The sequence below is a fragment of the Ursus arctos genome, unplaced genomic scaffold (genome assembly GCF_023065955.2).
Source record: "Ursus arctos isolate Adak ecotype North America unplaced genomic scaffold, UrsArc2.0 scaffold_21, whole genome shotgun sequence".
Lineage (NCBI taxonomy): Eukaryota > Metazoa > Chordata > Mammalia > Carnivora > Ursidae > Ursus > Ursus arctos.
Genome location: NW_026622886.1, coordinates 28,679,341 through 28,704,496, shown reverse-complemented (window position 1 = coordinate 28,704,496; position 25,156 = coordinate 28,679,341). Strand labels below are relative to the sequence as shown.

Genomic DNA, 25,156 nt, shown 5'->3' with positions numbered 1-25,156 from the left:
CTCTATGAATTAGAATCTTCTTTGTAGAGGTGAGAACTTCTAAAGTCTTAGAGTAAGATCCCATTAATGATTTTGAAAGTTGGAAATAATGTAATCTGTGTTTAAAAGGGCTGGGTCACCAGTTAGGAGGAGACTTTTGTGATAATCCAAGTGTGGGCATTTTGGACTCAAGTGGTGACAGAAGAGATGGTGAGAAATGGACAAATTCGGCATATATTTTGAAGAGAAAGTGAGAGGAGTTGGGAATGGATAGAATGGGGAGGGAGGGAGGCTGGGAAGAAGAAACTGGTTACGTAGTTTTACCATCTTTGGTGGTGGTGATGACTGAAGGAGGAAGTGTTTAGTGTCAGGGGTATGAAATCAAGCTTTATGTTGGGCATTTTGAATTTGAGATACCTAAGTGAATATGTCCAATAGGCAATTGAATAAATGACTGGAGATAAGGTTAAGGTGGAATCATTAGCATATATTAATATTTTTTAAAAATTACAGACCTTTGTGTATGGTGTAAGAGAATGGTCGAGTTTCATTCTTTTGTATAAAGCTGTCCAATTTTCCCAGCACCATTTGTTGAAGAGACTGTCTTTCTTCTATTGGATATTTTTTCCTACTTTGTCAAAGATTAGTTGACCATAGAGTTGAGGGTCCATATCTGAGCTCTCTATTCTGTTCCATTGATCTGTGTGTCTGTTTTTGTGCCAGTACCATGCTGTCTTGGTGATCACAGCTTTGTAATCTAGCTTGAAATCAGGCAACATGATGCCCCCAGCTTTGTTTTTCTTTTTCAACATTTCCTTAGCGAATCGGGCTCTTTTCTGGTTCTACACGAATTTTAGGATTGTTTGTTCCAGCACATTGAAAAATGGCATTGGTATTTTGATCAGGTTGGTGTTGAAAATATATCTCTGGGTAGCACAGACATTTTAGCAATGTTTATTCTTCTGATCCATGAGCATGGACTGTTTTTCCATCTTTTTGCATCTTCTTCAATTTCTTTCATCAGTGTTCTGTAGTTTCTAGAGTATAGATCCTTTACCTCTTTGGTTAGGTTTTTCCAAGGTATCTTATGGAAGGGGGGGAAATCAGAGGGGGAAATGAACAAGAGACTGTGGACTCCAGGAAACAATCTGAGGGTTTTAGAGGGGAGGAAATCGGGGATGGGTTAGCCCAGTGATGGGTATTAAGGAGGGCATGTATTGCATGGAGCACTGGGTGTTATACGCAAACAATGAATCATGGAACACTACATCAAAAACTAATGATGTACTGTATGGTGACTAACATAACATAATAATAAAAAAAACTCACTAGTAAAACAACATGGAGAGGCTTTATTGAAGTTAAACAGTTGTTTATAAGGATTAAAAGACCATCTGAATTAGGAAAGTAAAACATGTTCTTGGTAACAAATTCAAACAATGACTGGATAAAGCAAAAAGTGGGAGCCCCAGACTCTCCCTACAGAGGTAGCTTTCCTACTTTAAGACTCATTAAGAGGCTTGCCTGGGTGGCTCAGTCGTTAAGCGTCTGCCTTTGGCTCAGGGCTTACTCCCAGGGTCCTGGGATTGAGCCCCGCATCCGGCTCCCGGCTCCGCTGGGAGCCTGCTTCTTCCTCTCCCACTCCCCCTGCTTGTATTCCCTCTCTCGCTGGCTGTCTCTCTCTTTGTCAAATAAATAAATAAAATCTTAAAAAAAAAAATAAGACTCATTAAGAAAGAAAAATTGCTGCCTATTCTTTTTTGTTATTTCTGATTTTTGTTAAACTTACTGAAAGATTGCCTTCAGGGGCATCTGGGTGGTTCAGTCAGTTAAGCATCTGCCTTCAGCTCAGGTTATGATCTTGGAGTCCTGGGATGGAGCCCCATGCTGGGCTCCCTGCTCAGCAGAGAGTCTGCTTGTACCTCTACCCCTGCCATTCCTCCTGCTTATGTTCATACAGTCTCTTTCAAATAAATAAATAAAATCTTTAAAAAAAGAAAGAAAAATAAAATTACAGATGTTGCCAAGATCATTAGGTTAATAGTAGAGATGGAGCAGATGGTCCATGACTAGTTTTGTGGCTTCCAGCAATGAAAGGTGGGGTGAATGAGGAGTCTGAGGAAGAGAATCTAGTAGCAGTTGTATATAATACATAGAGACTATTTTTTTGTTTTCATTTTTTTAAAATTATGTCATGTTAGTCACCATATAGTACATCATTAGTTTTTGATGTAGTGCTCCATGATTTATTGTTTGCTTATAACACCCAGTGTTCCATGCAGTATGTGCCCTCCTTAATACCCATCACCGGGCTGGCCCATCCGCCCAACCCCCTCCTCTCTAAAACCCTCAGTTTGTTTCCTGGAGTCTATAGTCTCTCGTGGTTGTCTCCCCGTCTGATTTCCCTCCCTTCACTCTTCCCTTCCTTCTCCTAATGTCCTCCATGCTATTCCTTATGTTCCACAAATGAGTGAAACCATAAGATAATTGTCTTTCTCTGCTTCACTTATTTCACTTAGAGACTGTTTTAATAGAAGTTGTACATGCTCAAGATATATTCAAGATATATTTCTCTTTGGACTTTTTAAAATGGAGATATAATTGACATTTAGCATTTTATTAGTTGTAGGTGCACAACGTACTGATTTGGTGTATGTATATATGGCAGATGATCACCACAGGAATGTAGTTGACATCCATCAACACACAAAAAATTTTGTGTTTTTTTTCTTGTGTTAACAACTTTTAAGATCTGATGTCTTAGCAACTTTCAAATATGCAGTAGAGTATTGTTAACTACAGTCACCACGATGTCTATGACATCCTTAGAACTTGTCTTCTTACTAGAGGTTGTGCCTTTGACCAGCTTCACTGCTTCACCCATTTTGACAGCTCTCCTGTTCCGTCTCTGGCAACCACCCATCTATCTGTTTTCTTTATTTAGGAGTTCAGGGTTTTTGTTTTTTGAGATTCCACCTACAAGGGAGATCATACAGTGTTTGTCTTTCTCCAGCTGACTTATTTCACTCAGCATAATGTCCTCAAGGTCCATCCATGTTGTTGCAAATTGCAAGATTTCCTTCTTTTTTTGTGTGTGGGCAAATCATACTCCATCAGATGTCTATAGCACACTTTCTTTATTCTTCATCCATCGATGGACACCTAGGTTGTTACCATGCCTTGGCTATTAGAAATAAATAATGCTGCAATAAATGTAGGGGTACAGATATTTTTTTGAGATAGTGATTTTGTTTCTCTCAGATAAATACCAGAAGTGGAATTGATGGATTATATGGTAGTTCTATTTTTAATTTTTGAGGCAACTCCGCACTGTTTTCCATAGTTGCTGCACCAGTTTACCTTCCTACCAACAATGCACAAGGGTTCTCTTTTCTCCACATCCCCACCAACACTTGTTATTTCTTGTCTTTTTGATTCTAGCTGTTCTAACAGGTGTGAGCTAGTATCTCATTGTGGTTTGGGTTTACATGTCCCTGATGATCAGTGATGTTAAGCACCTTTTCATGTACCTGTTTCTGTGTCTTCCCTGGAAAAATGTCTATTCAGATCCTATGTCCACTTTTAATCAGAGTATTTTTTTTCTTTTGAGTTGTGTGAGTTTTTTTTAATGTATTTTGGATATTAGCTCCTTATCAAACATATGATTTACAAATATAATTTAGTAGGTTGCCTTTTCATTGTGTTGATGATTTCCTTTGCTGTATATTAGTTTTTTATTAGATGTAGTTGCAATTATGTATTTGTGCTTTTGCCTTTTGTGTTTTTTTAAACTAAATATTTGGCATATCCTTAAAGTTCCAAGCACCATTTTGAGTGTTACTAATGTATAATTCTATACAATGTCTATGTGTGCAGTAAGAGATCACATTACCAAGGAATCATTAAAGTTGGGATATGGTATCCATCTCTCCCCCTCCTGCTTGCCTCTTCGGGACTTAGATTGTTTGAGGTCACTAAATTCTTAGGTTGAAAGAGTTTGCCAGAAAATTCTCATTAACAGGAATGCCCTTTGGCCTTCTTCTCACAATTTTCTGTTTCTCTCTTAAAATAAATAAGCACACTATCTAAGTCATTTTATTTTTAAAAAGTTGTCATCAGTGTGGAGAATTTGGGATTCATGAGGAGTGTTTTTAAATGTTTGATGTCACTGATGTCAGTGACAGCATGGGGTAGCAGGTGAAAGCCTGGTTGATAAATTCTGCAAGAAAATTCAAGACAGTGAAATGAGGACGGGCATAGACATAGCTAAATGCTGTTACTCCTTTGAGCCAAGCAGAATCCTGTCATACTCTATATTTTGGGGCATGCCTGTTCTTTGTTTTCCCTAGAACCTAAACTATAAAGTGAAAGAAGATAGTTATTAGATGTCTATTCTATCCTGTGCAGAGTGCTGAGTACTTTTATACTGTGGTCTGTTTAACTTGACACCAATTCCAAGCTGGAAATACATTCAACCCATTTTAAAGAGGTCAAGAAATTGAAGCTTTTGTTCTTGGTATTATAGAACAAGAAGAAAAAATACTCATCAAAAGTTATTTACAAAGTAGGCTTCCACAGTCAATTTTTTTTTTCAGGTAAATTTTCCCTAAGCACGTTTAAAAGGAGATAGAAATAAAGTCATATATTTAAGACCTATGTGGTTTTAACTGTCCACTTCAAAATGTCTTTTCATCTCTCAATGTTAAGTGAAGTGTTCCCACGCTGTATTGATGATGATCTTAATTTTTTCCCTTCTCTTTTGGTTTCAGAGGAAGAACTTGTCTCTTTTCCTCAGCATTAGTTTGTTAACTTTCTGGGGGACTTCCCTTTTGGGTGCCCGTTTATACTGGATGGGAAACAAACCACCAAGCTTTTCCAACTCTGACAACCCAGCTGCTGATTCGGATAGCCTGTTGGCTCGGACGCTCACTTTCTTCTACTTGCCAACCAAGAACCTCTGGCTGTTGCTATGCCCAGATACACTCAGTTTTGATTGGTCGATGGATGCTGTGCCTCTGCTCAAAACAATTTGTGATTGGAGAAACCTACACACTGTGGCCTTCTATATTGGACTCCTCCTCCTTGCCTACTATGGCTTGAAGAGCCCAAGCGTGGAAAGAGAATGCAATGGGAAATTTGTAACAAATGGCAAGCAGAATGCAAATGGACATAGCTGCCATTCAGATGTGGAGTACCGGAACTCAGAGATTAAGCCCAGCTTTGCATCCAAAGTAGAAAATGGCATTAAAAATAATGCATCACAGAGAACACAACTTCCTTCTACGGAGAACATTGTTGTTCTTTCTTTATCTTTGTTAATAATACCCTTTGTTCCTGCCACGAACCTGTTTTTCTATGTCGGCTTTGTAATTGCAGAGCGAGTATTGTATATTCCTAGTATGGGCTTCTGCCTCCTCATTACAGTGGGTGCCAGAGCCCTTTATGTCAAAGTCCAAAAGCGGTTTCTCAAGAGCTTGATTTTTTATGCCACAGCTACATTAATTGTTTTCTATGGACTCAAGACTGCGATCAGGAATGGAGACTGGCAGAATGAGGAAATGCTGTATAGGTCAGGGATAAAAGTAAACCCAGCTAAAGGTAATATTTTATTTTATACTTTTTTTCTGGACAGTTTGCTCATTGTGCCTTTTTATATCCTTGCTTCTTGCCTTAAAACTCAGTATTCAGGAGGAAGAGGTTTTTTTCTGCAGTACCCGTGTCTTTCTTTCATTTCATTTTTTTTAAGAGCTGAGCGGTACAACAAATTTCAAGAATTCCATATTTGGAATAGGGAAGTATGTTCTGATGTTCTGGACTACATTTGTCCAGAGGAATTCGAACGGTTGTGCAAAAGTATTGGCTGTCATAAGAATTTAGACAAATGCTTGTTGGTTTCTGTATGTTAAATACTGATACAGACATCATCTCTTTCGTCATGTAATAAAAGTCAGGCTGTCTCACTTGAGGATATTTTAGCTTTGCTCTTTTCCAAGCATCGCCTGAGGAATTACCGTAAGACTTACATCGACATCTTTAAAAGATTTGGAGGTGATGCTACCTCTGAATCTTGGAATCATGTCTCTAGGTGTCAGTGTGTGCGCACACAAGTGTGAGTCACCCTTAGCTTTGCAGAGGTGCTGTAATCTGGATGTTGCCAAGCCGTTCGCACATTCTTATTTAAGAGTTCTTCAGTCACGTAGGAAATAAACCTCACTGTATAGGAAGATTGATCATGTATTTTATTATTATTTTTGATTTAGAAAACTCTTTTAGCAAATCGCAGAATCTATAGCCAGAATAGAAAGTCTCCCTTAAAGCATAAATGAATAGGCAAAAGCTGTTATAATGATTTCTCCGGTTTAGGCAGTAAAATGATGGTAGAAGCCAGAGAGCAATTAAATGAAAACAAGTGCACCTTTTAAGTGCAGAAATATATCATAGTAAATAGTGCCAGCTAGCCCTGTTCTTCATAAGCCTTTCCTTTTCCTTTTTTTTAGTTATTTATCTTTTACATTATGGTTGCCTGCATAGCATTTGAACTGGGCTTTTTCTACTTTCTCCAACACAACTGTGTACTGGTACTCAAATACTGAAAGTGTAAAACTGTTCCAAATGTATGGAGTGGCCTGTTGATGGATATCGGGATATATGCCCAAAGATCTGGATACCCTAGAAGCAACTCTGGTATCCTTATCGGATTACCATTTAAGTCAAGAGTTCAGTGAACAGCTACTCATTTCTTTAAGCTAAGGAAGTGATTGTTGGTACTTGTAACGCTTAATAGATTGCAGGGATTTTAATGGCAGTAGAAACATTAAAATTGAGCTAGTGCATAGCATAGAATTCCTCAGTTCTTATGGAAAAAAGCTTTACCATGTGGCTTTTGTAGGTAGTGAGTGCTGCACAGTTTAGTGATTGCATGAACCCAAATCTTGTAAAAAATGTTTCAGTCAGTTCTCACAGAATGCTTTTGAGCTGGTTTTTCTTCACTGGTAGATGAAAGTATGTAAAGGGAAGGCTATGTTGCCAGTTTATTTTCCTGCTATTTAAAACAGATACATTGTAAGGAAGTTAAAAAAACCCCAGCATGTTAATTTCATCACAAGGTGGTTCTGAGGATTTATTAAATTTATTGGTGAAGTCTCAGGTTAAGCTACTACTGTAACAAAGAGCCAAGATAATGGTGGCATAAATACGATAGAAGCTTTATTCTTTCATGTAACAATCTAAGTATGTGTAGCCCAGAGCTGATAAGATGGCGCCATGGGTTTTCAGGATCCGGGCTCCTTGTCTTTTGTTCCCTTGCCATCTTGGTAGTGTTACCCTGTCCATATGGTCTGAGATGGCTTATTATCACATCAGCACTTCAGCTCACAGGAAAAGAGAGAAAGAGCAAACAGTGGGTGTACCCATTCTCTTTAAGAGCGTATCATGGAAATTGCACACACCATGTTTGCTCACAGACTGTTGGCCACACCTAGCGGCAAGGAAGGCTGGGAAATGTTATCTTAATTCTGAGAAGCCAAGTACCCAGCCAAATTTTATTCCTCTTTAAGAAGGGGAGGGCAGATATTCAGATGCTAGAGTATAAGTAGCAGTCTCTGTCCCCACAGAGATAAAAAGCATTTTGTAAACTCCTAGATATCATCCAGATATGTTTCTAGATATATTTGGCTATGATACTTTTGACAGTTATTATTATGATTTTGATCCAGTTATTTTGCTGTTATAGCTAAAATGTTTGCTTCTTCCGTTATCCATTCACTCAGTAAAACAATTATTAAGCATTTCCTTGGTTTCCAATATATTTTCGTGTCTCCTTCCTAATACTTAAGAAGTGCTATAGTATTTAGGTACTCCAAGTAGTATTAGTTAAATGAATATATGACTGCCTAGTACTGTAGGTCCTTTGAAACATCAAAAATTAAATTCCTGAAGCCTGCCCCACCCCTACAACCCTACCACCACCACCCGCACCCCCCTGCTCTACTTACAGCCTTTACCATCTCAGTTGATTGCAACTCCATTTTCCCAGCAGCTCTGAACACTGCTTTGGAATCATCCAACCTTCTCTTTTTCTTTAACACCCAACATCCGTTTCATCAGCAAAGCCTCTTGACTCTGTCTTCAAAAATACATCCAGAACTTGACCACTTTTTACCACCTCCAGTACTACCGCTATGGCCCATGCCACAATCATCTTTCTTGGGTTTATTACTAAAAGCCTCTTAGTTGGCCTCCCTGCTTCTGTTTTCTTGCCTGTTAGAGAAGAGAAGGCATGCAGTAATGAATACATTGAATAATAATGTTAAAGTCATAGTCTTCGTATAGAGTTTATAATCAGTTTAGAGATAAGATGCATATGCATTGAAGAAGGTGAAAGTGTGAAATACTACACTGTTAATATACCAGGAACTGAGAAATACTTTATAATAAGAGGGGTAGAATTGAAAATGGGGGTAGTTTTGGATCCCATGACCCTTCTGTGCATATTCCATTTCGATACGAGGCAAAATTCTTAACGTCTAGGTTCCTTATTTTTCTATTTATAACATGTTAATAATAATTCTGGCTACGGTTACTTCCTTAGCAATTATGAGACTGGTAGTAATCTTTCTTAAGGTAAATTTTTCTTCGTCTGCTATGTTATTTGAGTCTAGCAAAAGATTAGAAACCCTTTAAAGCCAGTTCTTTGTAAGGTTGTCTGAGATTACAGTTATTCATTGAGTTAGGTTTTTTTTTTCCCCTCCTTTGAAAGCCTTTGCAGATTTTGGAGTACTTCAGTGTACCATGTGCTTTACCAGAATATGATTTTAAGCCTCATGAAGCATTATACATTAAAGCTGCTGCCTTCGGTAATGGGTCCTGTAGACAGCTGCCAGTCATTAACTGATTGGATGCAAATGATGATGGGTAAAGCCTGTCATAGTGACTGTGCTGCTAATTTATGGTTTAAATCTGGGTAGTGGAGAAATGATAGCTGATTTGGACTATGTAAACCACAAGCCCTGTCTCATTATGTGGTTGATAATGTCAGGAAAATACTAGACATAGTTGATTACTGTAGTTTGCTGATTTCACAATGACTCTTTGCATTTTTGTGCTTAGGAAAGAGGAAATTTTCTCTGATGACTGCTTAAATGAGCAAGCCACATCATATTTGAAAGTGTTTGTATGTGTGTGTGTTTAAAACAACATATTTTGTAAACCATATTGATTAGTATCTGCTTGAAAAAAAAGCATTTTTTAATTCATTAAAAGTGGTTAAATGTATGATCGACCCTTCTTGGCCTCTGGCTTTCTCTAAATCCCCACATCTTTGGCTCGCTGTAGAATTGAGCTCCATTGATCTCTGCTACTCTGACTTTCAAAGCACCTCACAATTTTCATTATCTTTGTCTCATTTTCCACAGCTCTCTCTTCTACGGGTTTAGCCTCCTTCCTAAATTGATTGATTCTTCAAGGTGCTGTCCAAAGATTGCCTTTATTTTCCTTTCTGTATAGATTCTAGAACACTTCGTGGTATATAGTGGGGGGGGGTGTCAATAAACATGTCATTGAATTTCTAAGTTATTTTCCCCGTGACCTCCTATCTATGTGGAACTTTTCCACCTGAATGATTCGCCAGTATCTCAAACTCATCACCATCTTCCCTAAAACCAACTACTTGCCAACTTTCTTATTAATTAAGGTCATAAGCACAGATGAGCAAAGATATTATACAGAAACAGATCAGTGAGCACATAAACATAAAAAAGAATGATAGTTATAGGTGGCATATCTGATAACTTTTTAAAGTTACAGATTAAAAATCAAATCATTTCTTTAGAGTAGTTGGTTTATTGACTATCATTTTGCTTTAAAGAACATACCAGAGTGATTTTTAATTAAACAGGGTTAATCCAAGGAAAACTTACTAAACAGCTAAAGTTTATTTTAATGCCTGTTTCTAATATAAATATGTGAAGTGATATAAAAGGTGTATATTTAATGATGCACTTATTTGAAACCCTAAGTGATTACCCAAGCATTCTGTGTTCATTCCCTCCTTCTGGAAATGACAAATATGGCCCATTTTGATATAAAAAAGCTGAGAAAGTAGTTGTTTCAGCCATGCAAGGTTTGACAGTTTTTCTTTCTTCCTGGAGTTGTGTAAAACTGATAGTTGTATTTCAGCCTCACATAGTTTCAGATTTCAAGAAACAAGTATATTAAGGGAGTAGCATTTTATGTAGGAAACAACTCATAATTTAAGTGAAATCCAAACCTTCAAGTCATGTGAAACTTGACTAATTCGTTGTAGATTTTATGGTCTGAGTTTTTGTTTACCTCTAGTTGAGTGTCTTCAACAGTGGTGAACTGTTAGCATTTAAGCAGCTAGCATCGAAATTGTATAGTAAAGTTTATTGTATTTCTTAGATAATTTATTATATTACTTCTCAAGTAAGATGACATTTTCAAAAGAGGTTCAACTTTTTATAAAAAGTAGAATTTAGCGGTAAAGTCAGGAAGGGCAACCAGTGTAGTGTTTTACTAAGACTGGCTGGCCTGAGTTAAAACTGTAAAATACAGATTTTCTTTAACAGAGAGATGTGGTAGGAGAGAGCTAGCTAAAAGCACCAGTAGAGGCTGATGGGGAGAAAAATCCTACAGAGTTGAATCAGCCTTCCATGGGGTAGAGAGAAATTCTGTATTGCTTCATCTCAGTTCCTCTCTTCTCTTCTGATTAGAAAAATAAAATATAAAGTAATGGGGATGATGAGAATAAAATAAAAATGTCTCATTGGCTCAACTAGACTCAACTGTTTTAAAAAATAAATATATTAAACTGTTAAATGAGGGCCCCTTTTAAACATTTGAGTTTTGAAGAAATCAACTATGGTTCCTTTTCAGTTGGGATGAAATAGTCCCAGAAGTTCAAAAGCATCAGGTTTCCTTGACTCTAAGAATGGAGTGGCATATAAATCTGTTCTTTTGTTCCAGCTCTAATGACTGCAAGTACCAGTTGTTTGGGGAAAAAAATACTGGACCACAACATGAAGCAGGTGACTCACTGCTTACCCTCTCTTTAAAATTATCCATAACAAAACTTTTAGAATCTTTATGGGCTTTTGAAAACCTTCAAACCTAAAATTAGCATTGCTTTAGATTGAATATATTTACCAGTGGTTCTGTTTCAAAGGAATTCAGACTAGCATATGATTAAAACACGTATGAAATTAAATTATTTTGATTTCCATTAGTTTTTATGTTTGATTCTTAAAATGCTTAACATTTTTTTGCTTTTATTATATGTATAAAGTATATCATGAGGAATGTATATATACGCATCGTATCTGTACCATTTAAAGAATACTACTGAAACAAATAGACATTTTGCAGCTTGGGAGAAAATTATACCAGTGTATCTTTGAAGATTTTCCCCCATACCTTTCCTTATTTCAGTTTTGTTTCTTTTAAATATTTTTATTTTATACTAGAACCTCCACTACAATGTTAAACAGAAGTGTTAACAGCAATTTTTTTTCTCATTCTTGTTTAAAAAAGAATGTTTTTAATATTTCATCATTAATTATGTGCATTTTACAGGTTTTTCTGTAGATGCTTTTATCTATAGAGTTTTCTTCTTGTTTCTAGTTCAAGATTTGTTTTAGGAATTAATATTGATAATGATACAGATTTTCCCCCACTCAGTCTGTTAATTTGATGGTTTATATTAATAGATTTCCTAATAAACCTACTTTGCATTCCTGGAGTAAACCCAGGAATTACTTATCATGTATTATCATTTTTATATTTTTCTAAATTTGTTTTTCACCCATGTTCCTGAGTGAGATTGTCAGTTCTGATCTTGTGGTATCATTTTCTGGTTTCAAAATCAATTAACCTTTCAGATGCAGTTTGGGAGTATACCTCTTTTGTGTTTCCTGAAGGATTTTATATAAAATGAGAGTTACCCTTTTATTCTATAATTGGTAGAATTTACCTGCAAACCTGGCTGAGCTTAATTTTTTCTGTTGATTTAATTTCTTTCATGATTTTGGAATCATTAAGATTTACTTTTGGATCAGTTTCAGTAAATTTTTTTCCCTTGGATTGTGTTCAGTTTAACCAGTTTCAGATTTATTTGCACAAATCTATACATAATGTTCTCACATTATCTCTTTTGAAATCTCTATTGCAACTGTAGTTTTAAACATATTTGAGACACTTTGAACAAGAGATGTAGTTTTGCCTCGAACTTTGTGAAGGTGGATTTATTTATGTGTAGGAAATCGCAGGGAATTTTTTATTCTTTTTTTCTGTTTGTCCAGATATTTTTGACAGACAATACATCTACCTTCTCCTTCTCTGAATTGTTTGGCGGTGGGGTGGGGGGGGGGTGTGTTTGTTTGTTTGATTGCTTCTCGTTCATCTTTACAGGCTGTTCCTGTTCAGGGGTCTTGAGTTTCTGTGGTTTCTGCAATCCGAACTCCCACTTACAGCTGATTAAAGCCCAAGGCCTTGTTCATCATTGTGTCACATATGCAGAGTGAATGCCATCTGAAGAGCTTGTTTACTCTTCTGGATTCCTGCTTTCAAGCCATTTCTAGACCCAGGGGTTTCCCTTACTTTCCTACCAGCTAATACATTCCATTAACAAATATTTTTATTTTTCGATCTGACACTTCTTTATGTTCTGTACATGGAGGGAAGGTCTGGACATTGCACTCCATAATAGTAACAGAAAGGGAAGGCTTAGAAACACCTTCAAATCTGGCATCTATTAAGAAATGGCTGAGGCGCCTGGGTGGCTCAGTCGGTTAAGCATCTGGTCATGATTCTGGGGTCCTGAGATCGAATCCCACGTCAGGCTCCCTGCTCAGCAGGGAGTCTCCTTCTCCCTTTCCCTCTGACCCTCCCTTCTGCTTGTTCTCTCACTCACTCTCTTTCTCTCAAATAATACAAAAAATTTTTTAAAAAAGAAATGGTTAACTATATTAGAAGCTGTTTTTGAGAATAGAGTTATTTAAGACATACCTAATATTTTTGAAATTTAAAATTTTGTTTTTAAGAAAAGAGAACCAAGCTGCTATTGTAAGCTAAAGAGTATATTACAGCACTGTCTTACACAAAATGAAATTATAGGCATTTGACCCTTATAAAACGCAGAAGGGTAAAAATGTTTGTTTCCTGCTTTTAATATGAAGTTACAAATAATGTCACAGAGCAGATTTTCAAGAAGACAAACAGAACATGTTTTTTAGTTTTACCCTTATTATGTATATACCTATACACCTGTTACTGGTGGTCATGGGTTTAAAAGAAAATTTCAGTTAAGTCTCAAGGGATTATGGAAAAATCTGAGATGTTCCAAGTCATATAATAATTTTTTAAAATGGGTTGGCTGTAGAACAGTGTTTATACAAGTAATGATTCATGGAACTTTACATCGAAAACTAGGGATGTACTGTATGGTGACTAACATAATAAAAATAAATAAATAGTAAAAAAATTAAAATTAAAAAAAAAGTGTTTATATATCACTCATTTGGGAAGATGGTTAAAACAAAGTGCAAGCCCTATTTTTCCATACAGGTATTAAATTAGAAATCTCATCTTTTTAGCTTTGCATATTAGTATTCAATTTGTCTGTAATTTTAAAATATGTATATTACCAGCCAGGGGGATCTAGCAGGAATATACATATTATGTGCTTACTAAAAATTAAATAAGGATAAAACATATTAAAAGTTTTGATTTAAAAAATGATAATATTGTTTTCCAAGTAAGAAACCATAATCCGATTTGATTAAATAGTAGAGAGAAATTAAAAAAAAAACAACCTTCTGGAGGGCAGAGCTATATTAGAGGCTTTATTATGTCTTGCATTTAGGATTCTAATTCCCAATAATACTAGCTGTCACTCTGAACGTTCATTCAGTCATCTTAAACAGCATAATTCAATTCTTTTATGTAAAACACCGTGGGATATTATATTAAAATATCAACATGAATATCTTTTTTGGAAGGAGTGTATACATACATTTTAATTAGGAAAACTTTCTAGGGATTTTAGGTTTAGAAAGAGGGAACTGGATGAGATACTCAGTACCACAGCTGAGAGTCAGATTTTGACAAAAACAGATTACTGAGATGTCAGGGTACTTTTTTCTGTGAGTGCAGCTCTCCTGGGTGGGAGAGGAAACTCACAGTTTTACAATGTTTGGGGCTCTGCATATTGCAACTGGGAGTTTCTATAATAGAGACGTGTGATAAATGATTTTTTTTTCTTTTTTCTCTTGAGGAAAAGGGAATAAATTTCTCAAATTATTTATCATGAGACTACCAGCAAAGACCAGAAGGTCTCTGATATTTTGATATATTATCTGTTTTTACTTTATCACTTGGCTTACTCTGAGTCTTACAAATAAGCTTTGGTGGTTTGCAAAACTGGTATACAATACCTCATTTTTCTACTTAACTCCAATTTTGAATAATCTGAGTCTTTTCCAAGGATGGCTTGGAGGTCATGTTCACCCTAGTGGTTAAGATTGAAGAGTATTGTCCATATTTGTGTGAGTGTTGAAAACAATTGTAAAGTAGAAATGAGTTTCTGGGCTCATGTAATCAAAACATGAGCATATTAATTAATGATATCGTACAGATCTTTGTATTCTGCATTTTTCTTATCTTTAGTCATAATGATATATTGGAGATGACTTTTTGCCTTTGAAATTCTATTACTTGGGAGCAGTAGAATGGGATTTTAAAACCTCTTTTGCTGTTACACATGAGGACAATGATTTTGAGCTACTTTTTGAGGACAGGTGATACAATCACTGAAGTCCATCTTGTGCCATGCCTCATTGCTCTGTGTTCTGTAGAAGTAAGAGGTTATGTGGTGCTTTGCTCAGAGGCTTACCATGCTTTGGTTGTGGCTACTGGTTCTCATTCCCAAATTGAAACTAAAGTAGATATTTACTTTTGAGGCTTTAAGTTAAAAGGATGGACTTAAAGAAGCGTATCCTAACCTCAATCCTGATTATTTGATAGGAAAATACAGTTTCTCTATGAGTTTTAAACAACCTGACACGGAACTAGTCTGAATGACAACGTTATTTAGGACTCACAGATGAAATGGACGGATTTATGTCTCTAAAACTACATAATCTAATCATAACTTCGATTTGGTAATGTTCATTAATCACTGATACATGTTCAGTGGATGTGTTTGTTGAAAAAGAGCCCGTAATGGCCTCTGAGAATTCCCTGTTGTGACCCAATCTACTTCAGTTAGAACTTCAGGAAGTAAGCCAGCCCTCCTCTTTCTTACACTGCCCGATTGATGTGATAAGGTCATTTTGGTGCATTGACCCTTCTGATTCTTCCTATTTATTTTACCCATCTAGGTAGTAGCTTCCTTTCACTGTTTGGAAGTAGAACTTTCTGAACTGTATATTTAATTCTGTTAAATGAGAAACAACGTTCTTTGTTTCAGTATATTTTCAAGTGATGTAAAAATGCCTCAAGTAGTTGCTGTATAACCTTTTTCAAGAACCTTTATCTCGTGACCTGCGACAGCAAAAAAGGCAGAGGCAATTAACCTCCCTCCTTTTCTGTTGTTAATAGTCAGCTGAAAGTATGGAAGAAAATTATTTCAAATGATAGTTGCCCAAGATTTGTACATTATCAAAGATAATTGGTATATATTTTTAGAAATTTCATAGTTATTTGATAGATAATTGTTCTTTTTTTCTCATTAGCATGCATAAATATTTTTTACTCACATAATTTTTTTCTTAAAATTTATATTTTTACTGATTATTTCTTTTTCAATTCCCCTTTTCTCTAGTATTAGCTCTGCTTTTGCTGTGCTCAGCTCTAGCTGCTGAGTTGATAAAAGTGACTATCAAAAGTTAATATATACAGGTTAAGGTATAAAATAGTGTCCCAATATACTATATTTGAGATGTACTATATTTTTATTTTAGAAGCAAGATTTTTTTTAATAAAATAAAATGAACTTTAGGATTTTCATTATTTTTCTTACCTTAAAACTGGCTTCAGGAGTATTTTGTTCTGCTTTGAGTTTTGCTTTTTTTGGCCTGGATTTACTTGGCAATGAAATTCTCAATGGCACTCCCAGAGATGCTGAATACAGGAGATGTACTGTAACAGTATATATCTAATTGGTCATGCTTCTAATGGATGATAATGAAGTATCATTCCTTATCCATAATAATGTACTTTCCAGGGTATATATCTGTTATTTAATCGTCTCAGTCATGCTAGAATTTAACTTGGGCAAGCATCATTCCACCTGTTTCACGGATGAGAAATTAAGAGAGGCAGAATGCTTAAGGAGAAAAAGCATGGTAAAGAGTGCAGACTTTACAGTAAGAGTTATGCTTGGGCACTAATCTTAACCGAGGCCATTAATAGCTGTTTTCATTATCCTTATTTATAGTCTGAGCCTCAAGTTGCTGATCTGTATAGTGAGTGTGCAGTACTACTGTGTGGTCCAGAGTATGTGTAGCATACCTACCAGGGTTTGGCCCACATTTCATGTTCTACTAATTTACTGCTTTTACTATTGCTAATAAGAAATAAGAGAGTCAGGTAATTTACTCAGTGTATCCAGATCTAATTGGTAACAGGACTAATACTAAAACTTAGGTTTTGGATATTTTGTTTTACATTTCCACATCGAAATTCCTTTTAGTGGGGCACCTGGGTGGCTCAGTTGGTTAAACGTCTGACTCTTGATCTTAGGTCAGGTCTTGATCTCAGGGTCATGAGTTCAAATCCGGTGTTGGGCTTCATGCTGGACTCCAGTGTTGGTGTGGAGCCTGCTTAAAAGAAATTCCTGGGGCGCCTGGGTGGCACAGCGGTTAAGCGTCTGCCTTCGGCTCAGGGCGTGATCCCGGCGTTATGGGATCGAACCCCACATCAGGGTCTTCCGCTATGAGCCTGCTTCTTCCTCTCCCACTCCCCCTGCTTGTGTTCCCTCTCTCGCTGGCTGTCTCTCTCTCTCTGTCGAATGAATAAATAAAATCTTAAAAAAAAAAAAAGAAAGAAAAGAAATTCCTTTCACTGACACCTAGTAGGAAACTAACCTGGGGCCATTTGAGGATAGGACCCTTCCCAATGATGATAGGATTCACGGTGAGATAAAGTAGATGATGAGATTGGATTATAAGAGAACAAAGGAGGGGATTAAAAATAATAAAAGGATTCTTTTTCCACCCTGGAGTTGTTTAGAACTCCGGATACAGTCGTATAAAAACTCTTGCCTGTCTAGGCATTTTTCATCTTTCAGAGCTGAGCCGAACTCAGATGATGCCGGTCATGACAGAAGCAAGGGATTCTTAGGGACATTTATATTTTTGATATAAAGTCAGAAGCAACTCAACCACTCTTTAGACTTTATAATCCATCTAAAGGTGCCCATTGAACAACTTCATGGTCTCAGTCTGACTTCATGAGAGATCAGTTGGATAATGAGGAATTTCTATAAAGCCTCCACTGAATTTGGTAGGTCTATAAATAGGGATACTATCAGTGGCATGCTGATTATATATTCACCAAGTGTTTTACTGTCTACTGTTGACAGTGTGAAAGGGGTCTATCTGTAAGATTGAGGAGAAGCTCAAGCAAGGCTCAGGGGCTTCCAAATTGTTTCCCCTTTCCAGTCATTACGCTTGTAAATGCAGCTGTATTTACTGTCAGTTTACATGGTACTATGCGTTAGTTAATCCGAAATTTTTCAGAGACCACATTGCTGTTAGAAAGGGATGTAGAGCATATTTTCTGTTTCGTTTTAATGGTGAATGCATGGGAAAAATTCCAACCACGGATGAAGGCAGGTTCAGGGGAGACCCAGCATCACAGATCATGAGTGGTACTGGTAAGCAGACACTAGCTCATTGTCAAAGGCAGGAATATGGTAGAGGGTACAGATGCTAAAATGCTAAGGAACAACTGTAAATGTATTAAAACAAAAAGCCCTCTGAACTGTGTATGTGGATTTTGCAGTATGCACGTACGTATTATAGTGAGTAACTGTTTTCAAGACAGCATTAACATATTATTAGAATACTAAATATTACCTTGCCGTTTTCAATACCTAATTTTTTAAATAAGAATAAATTTAGTTTCAGGTCCATCTGAAGTAATCAAAGATGAAGAACCAAGAGAAGTAATTGCATATTATAAAATTGCTCTAATTAGAATTACATATAAGTATATATGTATTCTGGTATTTTGGTATCATAAATCGTAATCTTTATATTATGTCCACTTATTTCACTTAACATTTTAACTAGACAGTTTCTTTTCTTTTACCCACTTAACAATGTTACTTTTTGTAACAATCCAAAGTTCAGTTTCTTTAGGAAAAATAAATTCTTATAGGTTTATAGGGGCTTTTATTTCCCTGGAGTCACAGGAAGTGACTATCAAATAATTAGTCAAGAGCCCAGGCTACAAATGGTTGACCCCCTTACAGTCTTTACTAATGGAAGGAGTATAGTTAAAAAAACAACTTATTCACATTTATCTTAAGTTCCATGCTGTTAGTGGCTCTTTTTTCTTCTGCTTTTTTCTTTTTTCTCTCTCCATTAAACTGAGAACGTGTAACATAATTAACCTTTATAATTTAAAATGATAAATGGTACTTAAATTATATCTTTGGTTATACCATTTTGGGGAACACATGTAAAGTCCAGGCATTCTATAATGATTATACGCAAGGGCCTGCTCTGTTAGCTTCCAAGTGTCACTTGACTTCTTCGAGGCAGGGTTTCCTCAACTAGTATCAGCTGGATGGTAATCTCCTGTGTTATGTGGATTAAAAGATTTAATGTAAACACAGATTAGCCTAAAAATAGGCCTAGAGCCTAAGTTGGTAGAATTCTTATCTGACACATGAGGCACTCCTCTATTTATTTTCTTTTGCACCTGGTCTGGCTTTGATAACTGGTGAGATTTCCATATTTAACCCTTCTTGGTGGTAGTATTCTGATTTCAAGCAAGTAACTCATGTTGGAAGGAAACAAAATTCAGGATTTATCACCTTATTTTATGCAGTTCAGTGTTTCAGTTTTGCCAGATCCTTACATAGAACTCAAGATTTTCATACAGGATCTGAAGATCTATATGAAAGTTCTACGGTAAAAATAAATGCCAACTGAGGGCAGAAGTCAAAAGCGAGAGTGCTTACTGATTTTGGTGACTGTGTTCAGTGCACCAATGAAATGAAAATGCTGATATGATAACCCTCAGGCGTGATCGCTTATGTAGACCTGAATGATAAGTAGCTTCAGATTTAAATAGTAATATTGAAAGGCATTCATCTTAGCTAATTTTTTGAAGAGCGTTATATGCCAAAATCATAAGAAAATTATTTTAACTTTTATAATTGGTAAATATACATGTCTTCAGACTTTTAGTATAAAGTAGAAATATCCTTGAAAAAATTGCTCAAATCTCCCTGCATTGATTTTGTGAAATATATCAAGAGATAGGAGATTGCAGGAGAGTGAGTTTGAAGTTCGTCTGTGAATTTAGAAACGCTGTATTTGAATGAGGGCTTTGAAAAAAAATGGGAGGTATTTGTTGCTGTAGATCACTTAGCATTTCTAGAGGGAGCTCACATTTGATTTTCTCTTTAGAACAACTTTAGCGAGATGGGAATATTTAATTGTTCTTGAGCCTTTCAAGGAACATAAAATAAACTGTGGCAGATTGTGGACAAAGTACAAGAGGAGCTTTCCTTGTGAATTAAGGTCAAGTTTCTTCGTAAGTGGATACCTTATAGGTGCAGTTGAATATCAATGTGAAGGGCCCTTGAGATACAAGAGTTATTCCTACTACTTCACTTCCTGGTATTTTAGAAGAAAAAAATTTTGTTTTCTTTTTGAAAATAAAATAACTTCATAGATCAGATTTTTTAAAGCTTATTCAGTGATACCTCGAAGCAGCTGTTTGCTTTCTCTTCATGTAATCATCATATATGCTTTAGTCTTAGGAAATTAATCATGTACTTGTTAAACAATGCTTTGTAAAATCTCTGTTCCTAGCAAGGCATCTCCAGGGCACTACAAGATCTTGATTAATGTATCGAAGTCCCCAGCATCTTTGAGCAACAACCTCTTGTTTATACAGAGTATGTTCTATTTCCAATATGCTAACTGGAAAATGTGACATTTAAAATTACGTTCCCAAAGAAATATAAAACACTTAATATATTGTTTGGCATTAATTTTTCTGTGGTATGGAAAATACATTATGAGATACGGGTACGGGATTCCTTTTTGTTTTTGTTGTTTCTGAGGGTTTTTTTTTGCCCCTAGAAGTTCTGAGGGATCTCATTTGAATACTTTATTTTGTTTTCATATTATACTCCAGTCCCTCCAGTATGTAAAAATATTGAGTATATATATGGTGTGTGTGTGTGTATGCTATTCTACTTTATATTCAGACTCCATATTGAGAGGGTGAGATAGCATTACCTCTAAATAGATTCTGATGCCTGGAAACCAACATACCTTGGTTCTTCCTTGTCAGTAACTTTTTGCTGCTTAGGGATTTAACCTCAGTTTTCTCATCAGTGAAATGGTTGTAGTAATATATCTCAAAGGTTTTTTATTAGGTTAAAGTTCTGGACACTGACAAGCATATAGTAAGCTTTAAATAAATGAAAGCACTCTTAATTATTTTTATTATCACAATAGTTTTTAAATTCCTTCTCTACCTCCTCTTCTCTCTCCACTTTTTCCTCTACTTTGGCTCATGGTGCTGGAAGGTAAGGCCATGGGATGGGACAGCAGTACCCTCAAATGAGAGCAGCTTCTTATAATATTCACTTTGTAAAACAAGAATAAAATGAGTACTCTGAATATTTTCAGATGCTATTGGGAAGAACTTTTAAAAACTATATTGAGGGGCGCCTGGGTGGCACAGCAGTTAAGCGTCTGCCTTCGGCTCAGGGCGTGATCCCGGCGATCTGGGATCGAGCCCCACATCAGGCTCTTCTGCTATGAGCCTGCTTCTTCCTCTCCCACTCCCCCTGCTTGTGTTCCCTCTCTCGCTGGCTGTCTCTATCTCTGTCAAATAAATAAAATCTTTAAAAAAAAAAAAAAACTATATTGAGATTTTAGAATACATTTTTTGAACTTCAAATAAGAGCTTTATTATATTATCTCCAGAGTTTAAAGTGTGAATTGGATTCATGTGCACACACTGTCTATTAAAATACAGACTTTAAAAACATTGATATATTTTTTTAAGCTTCATCATAATTTCTTGGACGAATTTCAGAGATTTTATTCTATTAAAATTGTACTTTAAAAAAGGTACTTTCATGAAATGAATGCATCACTAAAATGTATGGGCCTAAACATGTAAAAAAAAATGTAAGTGATATTAAATATTAATGAAAATATAAGATCTTTAAGTTTTGTTGGTCCAAAGTGTAATTACCAAGGGAAAATTTGAAGATAATCCCAAACATCTGTTTCCGATTGTCTTAGTACCAAAAAAAAAGTTTAGTGACTGTTAAAACCCTTTATTCCTTAAGTAGGGTATAGGATAACCCCATCTCTATTTTAAGAGAATGTGGGATGTGACCTTAATTTTTCTTCTGTCTCTTCTCTCCTTTCCTCCCCTCCCCTCCATTTCCCTTGTGTCCTCTCCCTGCCCCAAAACCAGTTGCAGACAGTTAGATTAATTATATTCCTAGGTTCATGGCCAGTTTGATCATGGCTGGGATGATGCCTGCAGCTTTCCTCTCTTCTATTCCTGTGTTTATTCCCTTTTATCTCTGTTCCTAACTTCATTTTCCTTTGCACCATAGACAACTGCTCTAACGTACTTGATTTGCATCCTTAGATTTATAATATATCTTTGTAAACTGTGTAGTGATAATTTGGGTGGGAATGAATTTTTAATATATGTAGCTGGAGTTGAGACGTGCAGAATGCTTCTGATATGTTGATTCTTTGTCAGCTTTCTAAGGTCCTTTCATGTTACAATGTTTACAGGGAATTTGGGGGTCCTCACTTCTGGGTAGTAATCCATAAAGCATATGTACCACATGGTACTCCCATGACGGATGCGTTGATTGCTTCCCACTGTCAGCCAACACTAAGAGGCTCGCATTAAACACCCTTTTACATACTTTATTGGGTGAAAATTTTTCTGGGAGTGGAATTGCTGGTTAGGACTTACCTGGGCTTAGTGACTCTTGTTCATTTGACTGAGTTCTGTCAGATGGCCCAGCAGGTTGGCTGTCCCAGGCTTACACTGCCCCTAACAGTGCACGGGGCCTTCCCCCGCAACCCCACCAGGACTTGGCTTTATGCAGTTTCCTCAATATTGCTAATCTCAAATCTCATTGTCATAATTTGTGTTTCTCTGCGTTACTGAGGAATTTGAATATTAGTTAAAATGCTTTAACTTTTTTATTTTGTTTCCATTTTTGTTCAAATCCTTTGACCATTTTTTTTTTTCCTCTGTTGGATTTCTTATCTTTTTCTGGTTGCTTTGTTAGGTTTTTTTCTGAAGTACAGTCCCTTATTTACATGGTTTGAAATATCTTCTAGTGTATTAATGTATGTTTAACTTTGTCCATATTATCCCTCAATAATTAGAAGTCCTTAATTTTAAGATACTCAAATACATCATTTTTTTTTTAAACCTTTTGAGTTATTTTTGGAGGTCTTTTTAAGAAGTCTCTTTCTTTCCACAGAGTGATTCTCCTCCATATTCTTGTTAGCTTTATCTTTTCACATTTAACTTTTAAAACTTTGTATATGGTAAATATGGTATAAAAATCAAGTTTTATATTTCTCTTATGCTCGGAAAAAAATTGCGTTTATTAATGTACAATGGGAAAATATTGAAATTACATAGAATTTATAGATTAATTTTGGAGACTTGACATCTTTATAATGTTAAATTGTCCCACCCATGAGCCTTGGGATATTTCTCCATATTTTTCAAGTTTTGGTTTGGATACTTTTAATTAGTCAGACTAGCTAGATTTAAAAACTGATCTGATATAAAAAAGTTGACTTGATTGGTGTGATCAAATTTAAGTAATAGAAAAACAAACCCATAGCTACACTGATTAATTCTATAGGATAATTATATAGATGTGAAATTGTAACATTAGCCCTTTTAAGATGTACTTTTTATAGTTCACTTTAATGCATTTTCCTCTAAACTATATCTGTGGTAGCTAAATCTTAAATGGTTTTTTTAATTTAATGATTTTTTTGCACATTTTATCATTGAAATATGATAAATGAATAGTTTTTATGAAAAGAATTACTATTTAGTTGACTACCGGTGGCATTTTTAAATTTAAGTTCATAATTCTGTAGGATGGTTTTATATTTTAGAAGTGATCTTTATGTTAGCATTGAGTTTTTGTAGTATTGATGCAAGACTCAATCACATTTAAATTAGAAACTAGTACAGAAATAGTGACAGCAGTTTTCATAAAATGAATGCATCACTAGCTGGTAAAGGTGGCCCCTTAGGTGACCTGCCTACTTTGTGGAATGCCTGGGAGTCGCGATCTGCCTGTGTTCTCCTTTAATACTCAAAGAGTAGACTGGTATGAAGGTAATAAAAGAGAGTGAGGAAAAAGAACAAGAGGGGGGATTTTGAAAAGGAATTGTTTTCATATTTGAGTGTGATAAAATCCTCTCTGTCAATGCCTTTCAGCCAGAGACATTCAGGAACACACTGATGGTAAAGAATTTGGCTTAATTACTATTTTCATTGAGGGAATATTACACCATGGGGATCCTGAGGTTGTATCATAGGGTATGAACTTTGCTTGGGTGATTTGGGAGAGGGCATAAAGAAGCAGGGCTGTTGTTCTTTAGATTGAATGCTAGAACAATTCTATGACTGGATAAAGAAGTCATTCATTTAGCAAGAGAGGAGGATCTTTGGTATTTTATGGGTTGTACTGTGGCCTTTTTCTTTTTTGTGTTTGGTAAAATTATGAAGTAATCTCGCTTTGCCTCACTTATCATGGATTCAAAGTAACTTTGTCTCAAGTTGGTATTCTGTAAGAATGTGTATGTACAACAGAAAAAAATAGCCTGATGGTGAGTGTCTGGTGAGTTTAGGACACTGAAGTCTACCTTTCTTCCCTTTCCCTCCACTTTCTCCCTTCCTTCCGCCTTCATTCATAAGTAGGTAAAATTGTTTTAAACATATATGCTTCATTTGGGAATTTCCTTTTTCACTTCCCAGTCACCCAGGGCAATGACTGAATCGTAAGGACGTGAGAGACTTCTAGCTGGATGAAAATTAAGAAACTTGGCACCACATTGTGGCTCTGCCTCAGATAACTTTGCCAGGGATTTTTAATTCTGAGTTCTGTCTCACTTTGAAATAACCATCTCCCCTGCCACCTGTCCCAGTGGAGGCCACCTTCGATCCTTCGCTTTTACTCTTCCCCTTACCTGGCTTCACTGGTCTTTGCAAGGCTGGCTCCTTATCTTTCAGTCCTTAGACATCACATCCATTTCCCTGTTTCTAAGATAATCCCTAGATAAATTCGCCTCATCCACTCCACCTTACGTGGCTATTTTGTTAGCACTTATCTGAAGTTAACTCATTTCTTCTGTTGTGTGGTTCTTCCTGTCCCACTCTACTTCACTTCCCACTTCAAACATAAGCTCTGCGTGTGTGAGAACTTGTATGTATGTACAGGCCCAGGTGCCTGGCCCCTGATCAAGTTCCCAGTGCCAGATAGGTGCTTAGCAAATCATTGGTTTAATAATTGGATATGTATATGAACGAACAAATGAACAACCAATTGAGTAAACATATATTCTAAACATAACTCTATGTCTGTTGACTTTTAAAAAGAGGAACACTTGTTAGCTTATTATTTCATTGAGATATAAGTACCTGAGAAAAATGTCAGTCTGTTTCTCTGGAAATATGCCTTAAAATTTTCAAAGCGGTTTCTTTGCTATTATGTTTTTTTTCAGCATCTGTGTTTTAAGACTATGGGTTAGATGAGATAGTATTATAATGGTGTTTTCCTGGGGCTTAAATTAATATTTGAAGGCATTTCTCTGGAGTCATTCAGTGTAAACAGAATTTCATTTACTTATGACACAATCAGAGCAGAACTTTGGGAGAGGTGAAGTGTGTTGAAAACAGG

General features: G+C 36.1%; 1 protein-coding gene across 3 annotated transcripts in view; it reads left to right on the top strand.

Moving 5' to 3' along the window:
* TMTC2 (transmembrane O-mannosyltransferase targeting cadherins 2) overlaps positions 1-25,156 on the top strand; it is a 769,045-nt gene that overhangs the window by 181,280 nt on the left and 562,609 nt on the right. For all 3 annotated transcript variants that reach the window (XR_003316605.4, XM_026499950.4, XM_048218182.2), the window contains exon 3: positions 4,749-5,577. Coding sequence is in view for 2 of the 3 variants with exons in the window: in XM_026499950.4 (XP_026355735.1) it covers positions 4,749-5,577 (829 nt within the window). In the remaining variant the exon portion in view is untranslated. The remainder of the gene's footprint in view (positions 1-4,748; positions 5,578-25,156) is intronic.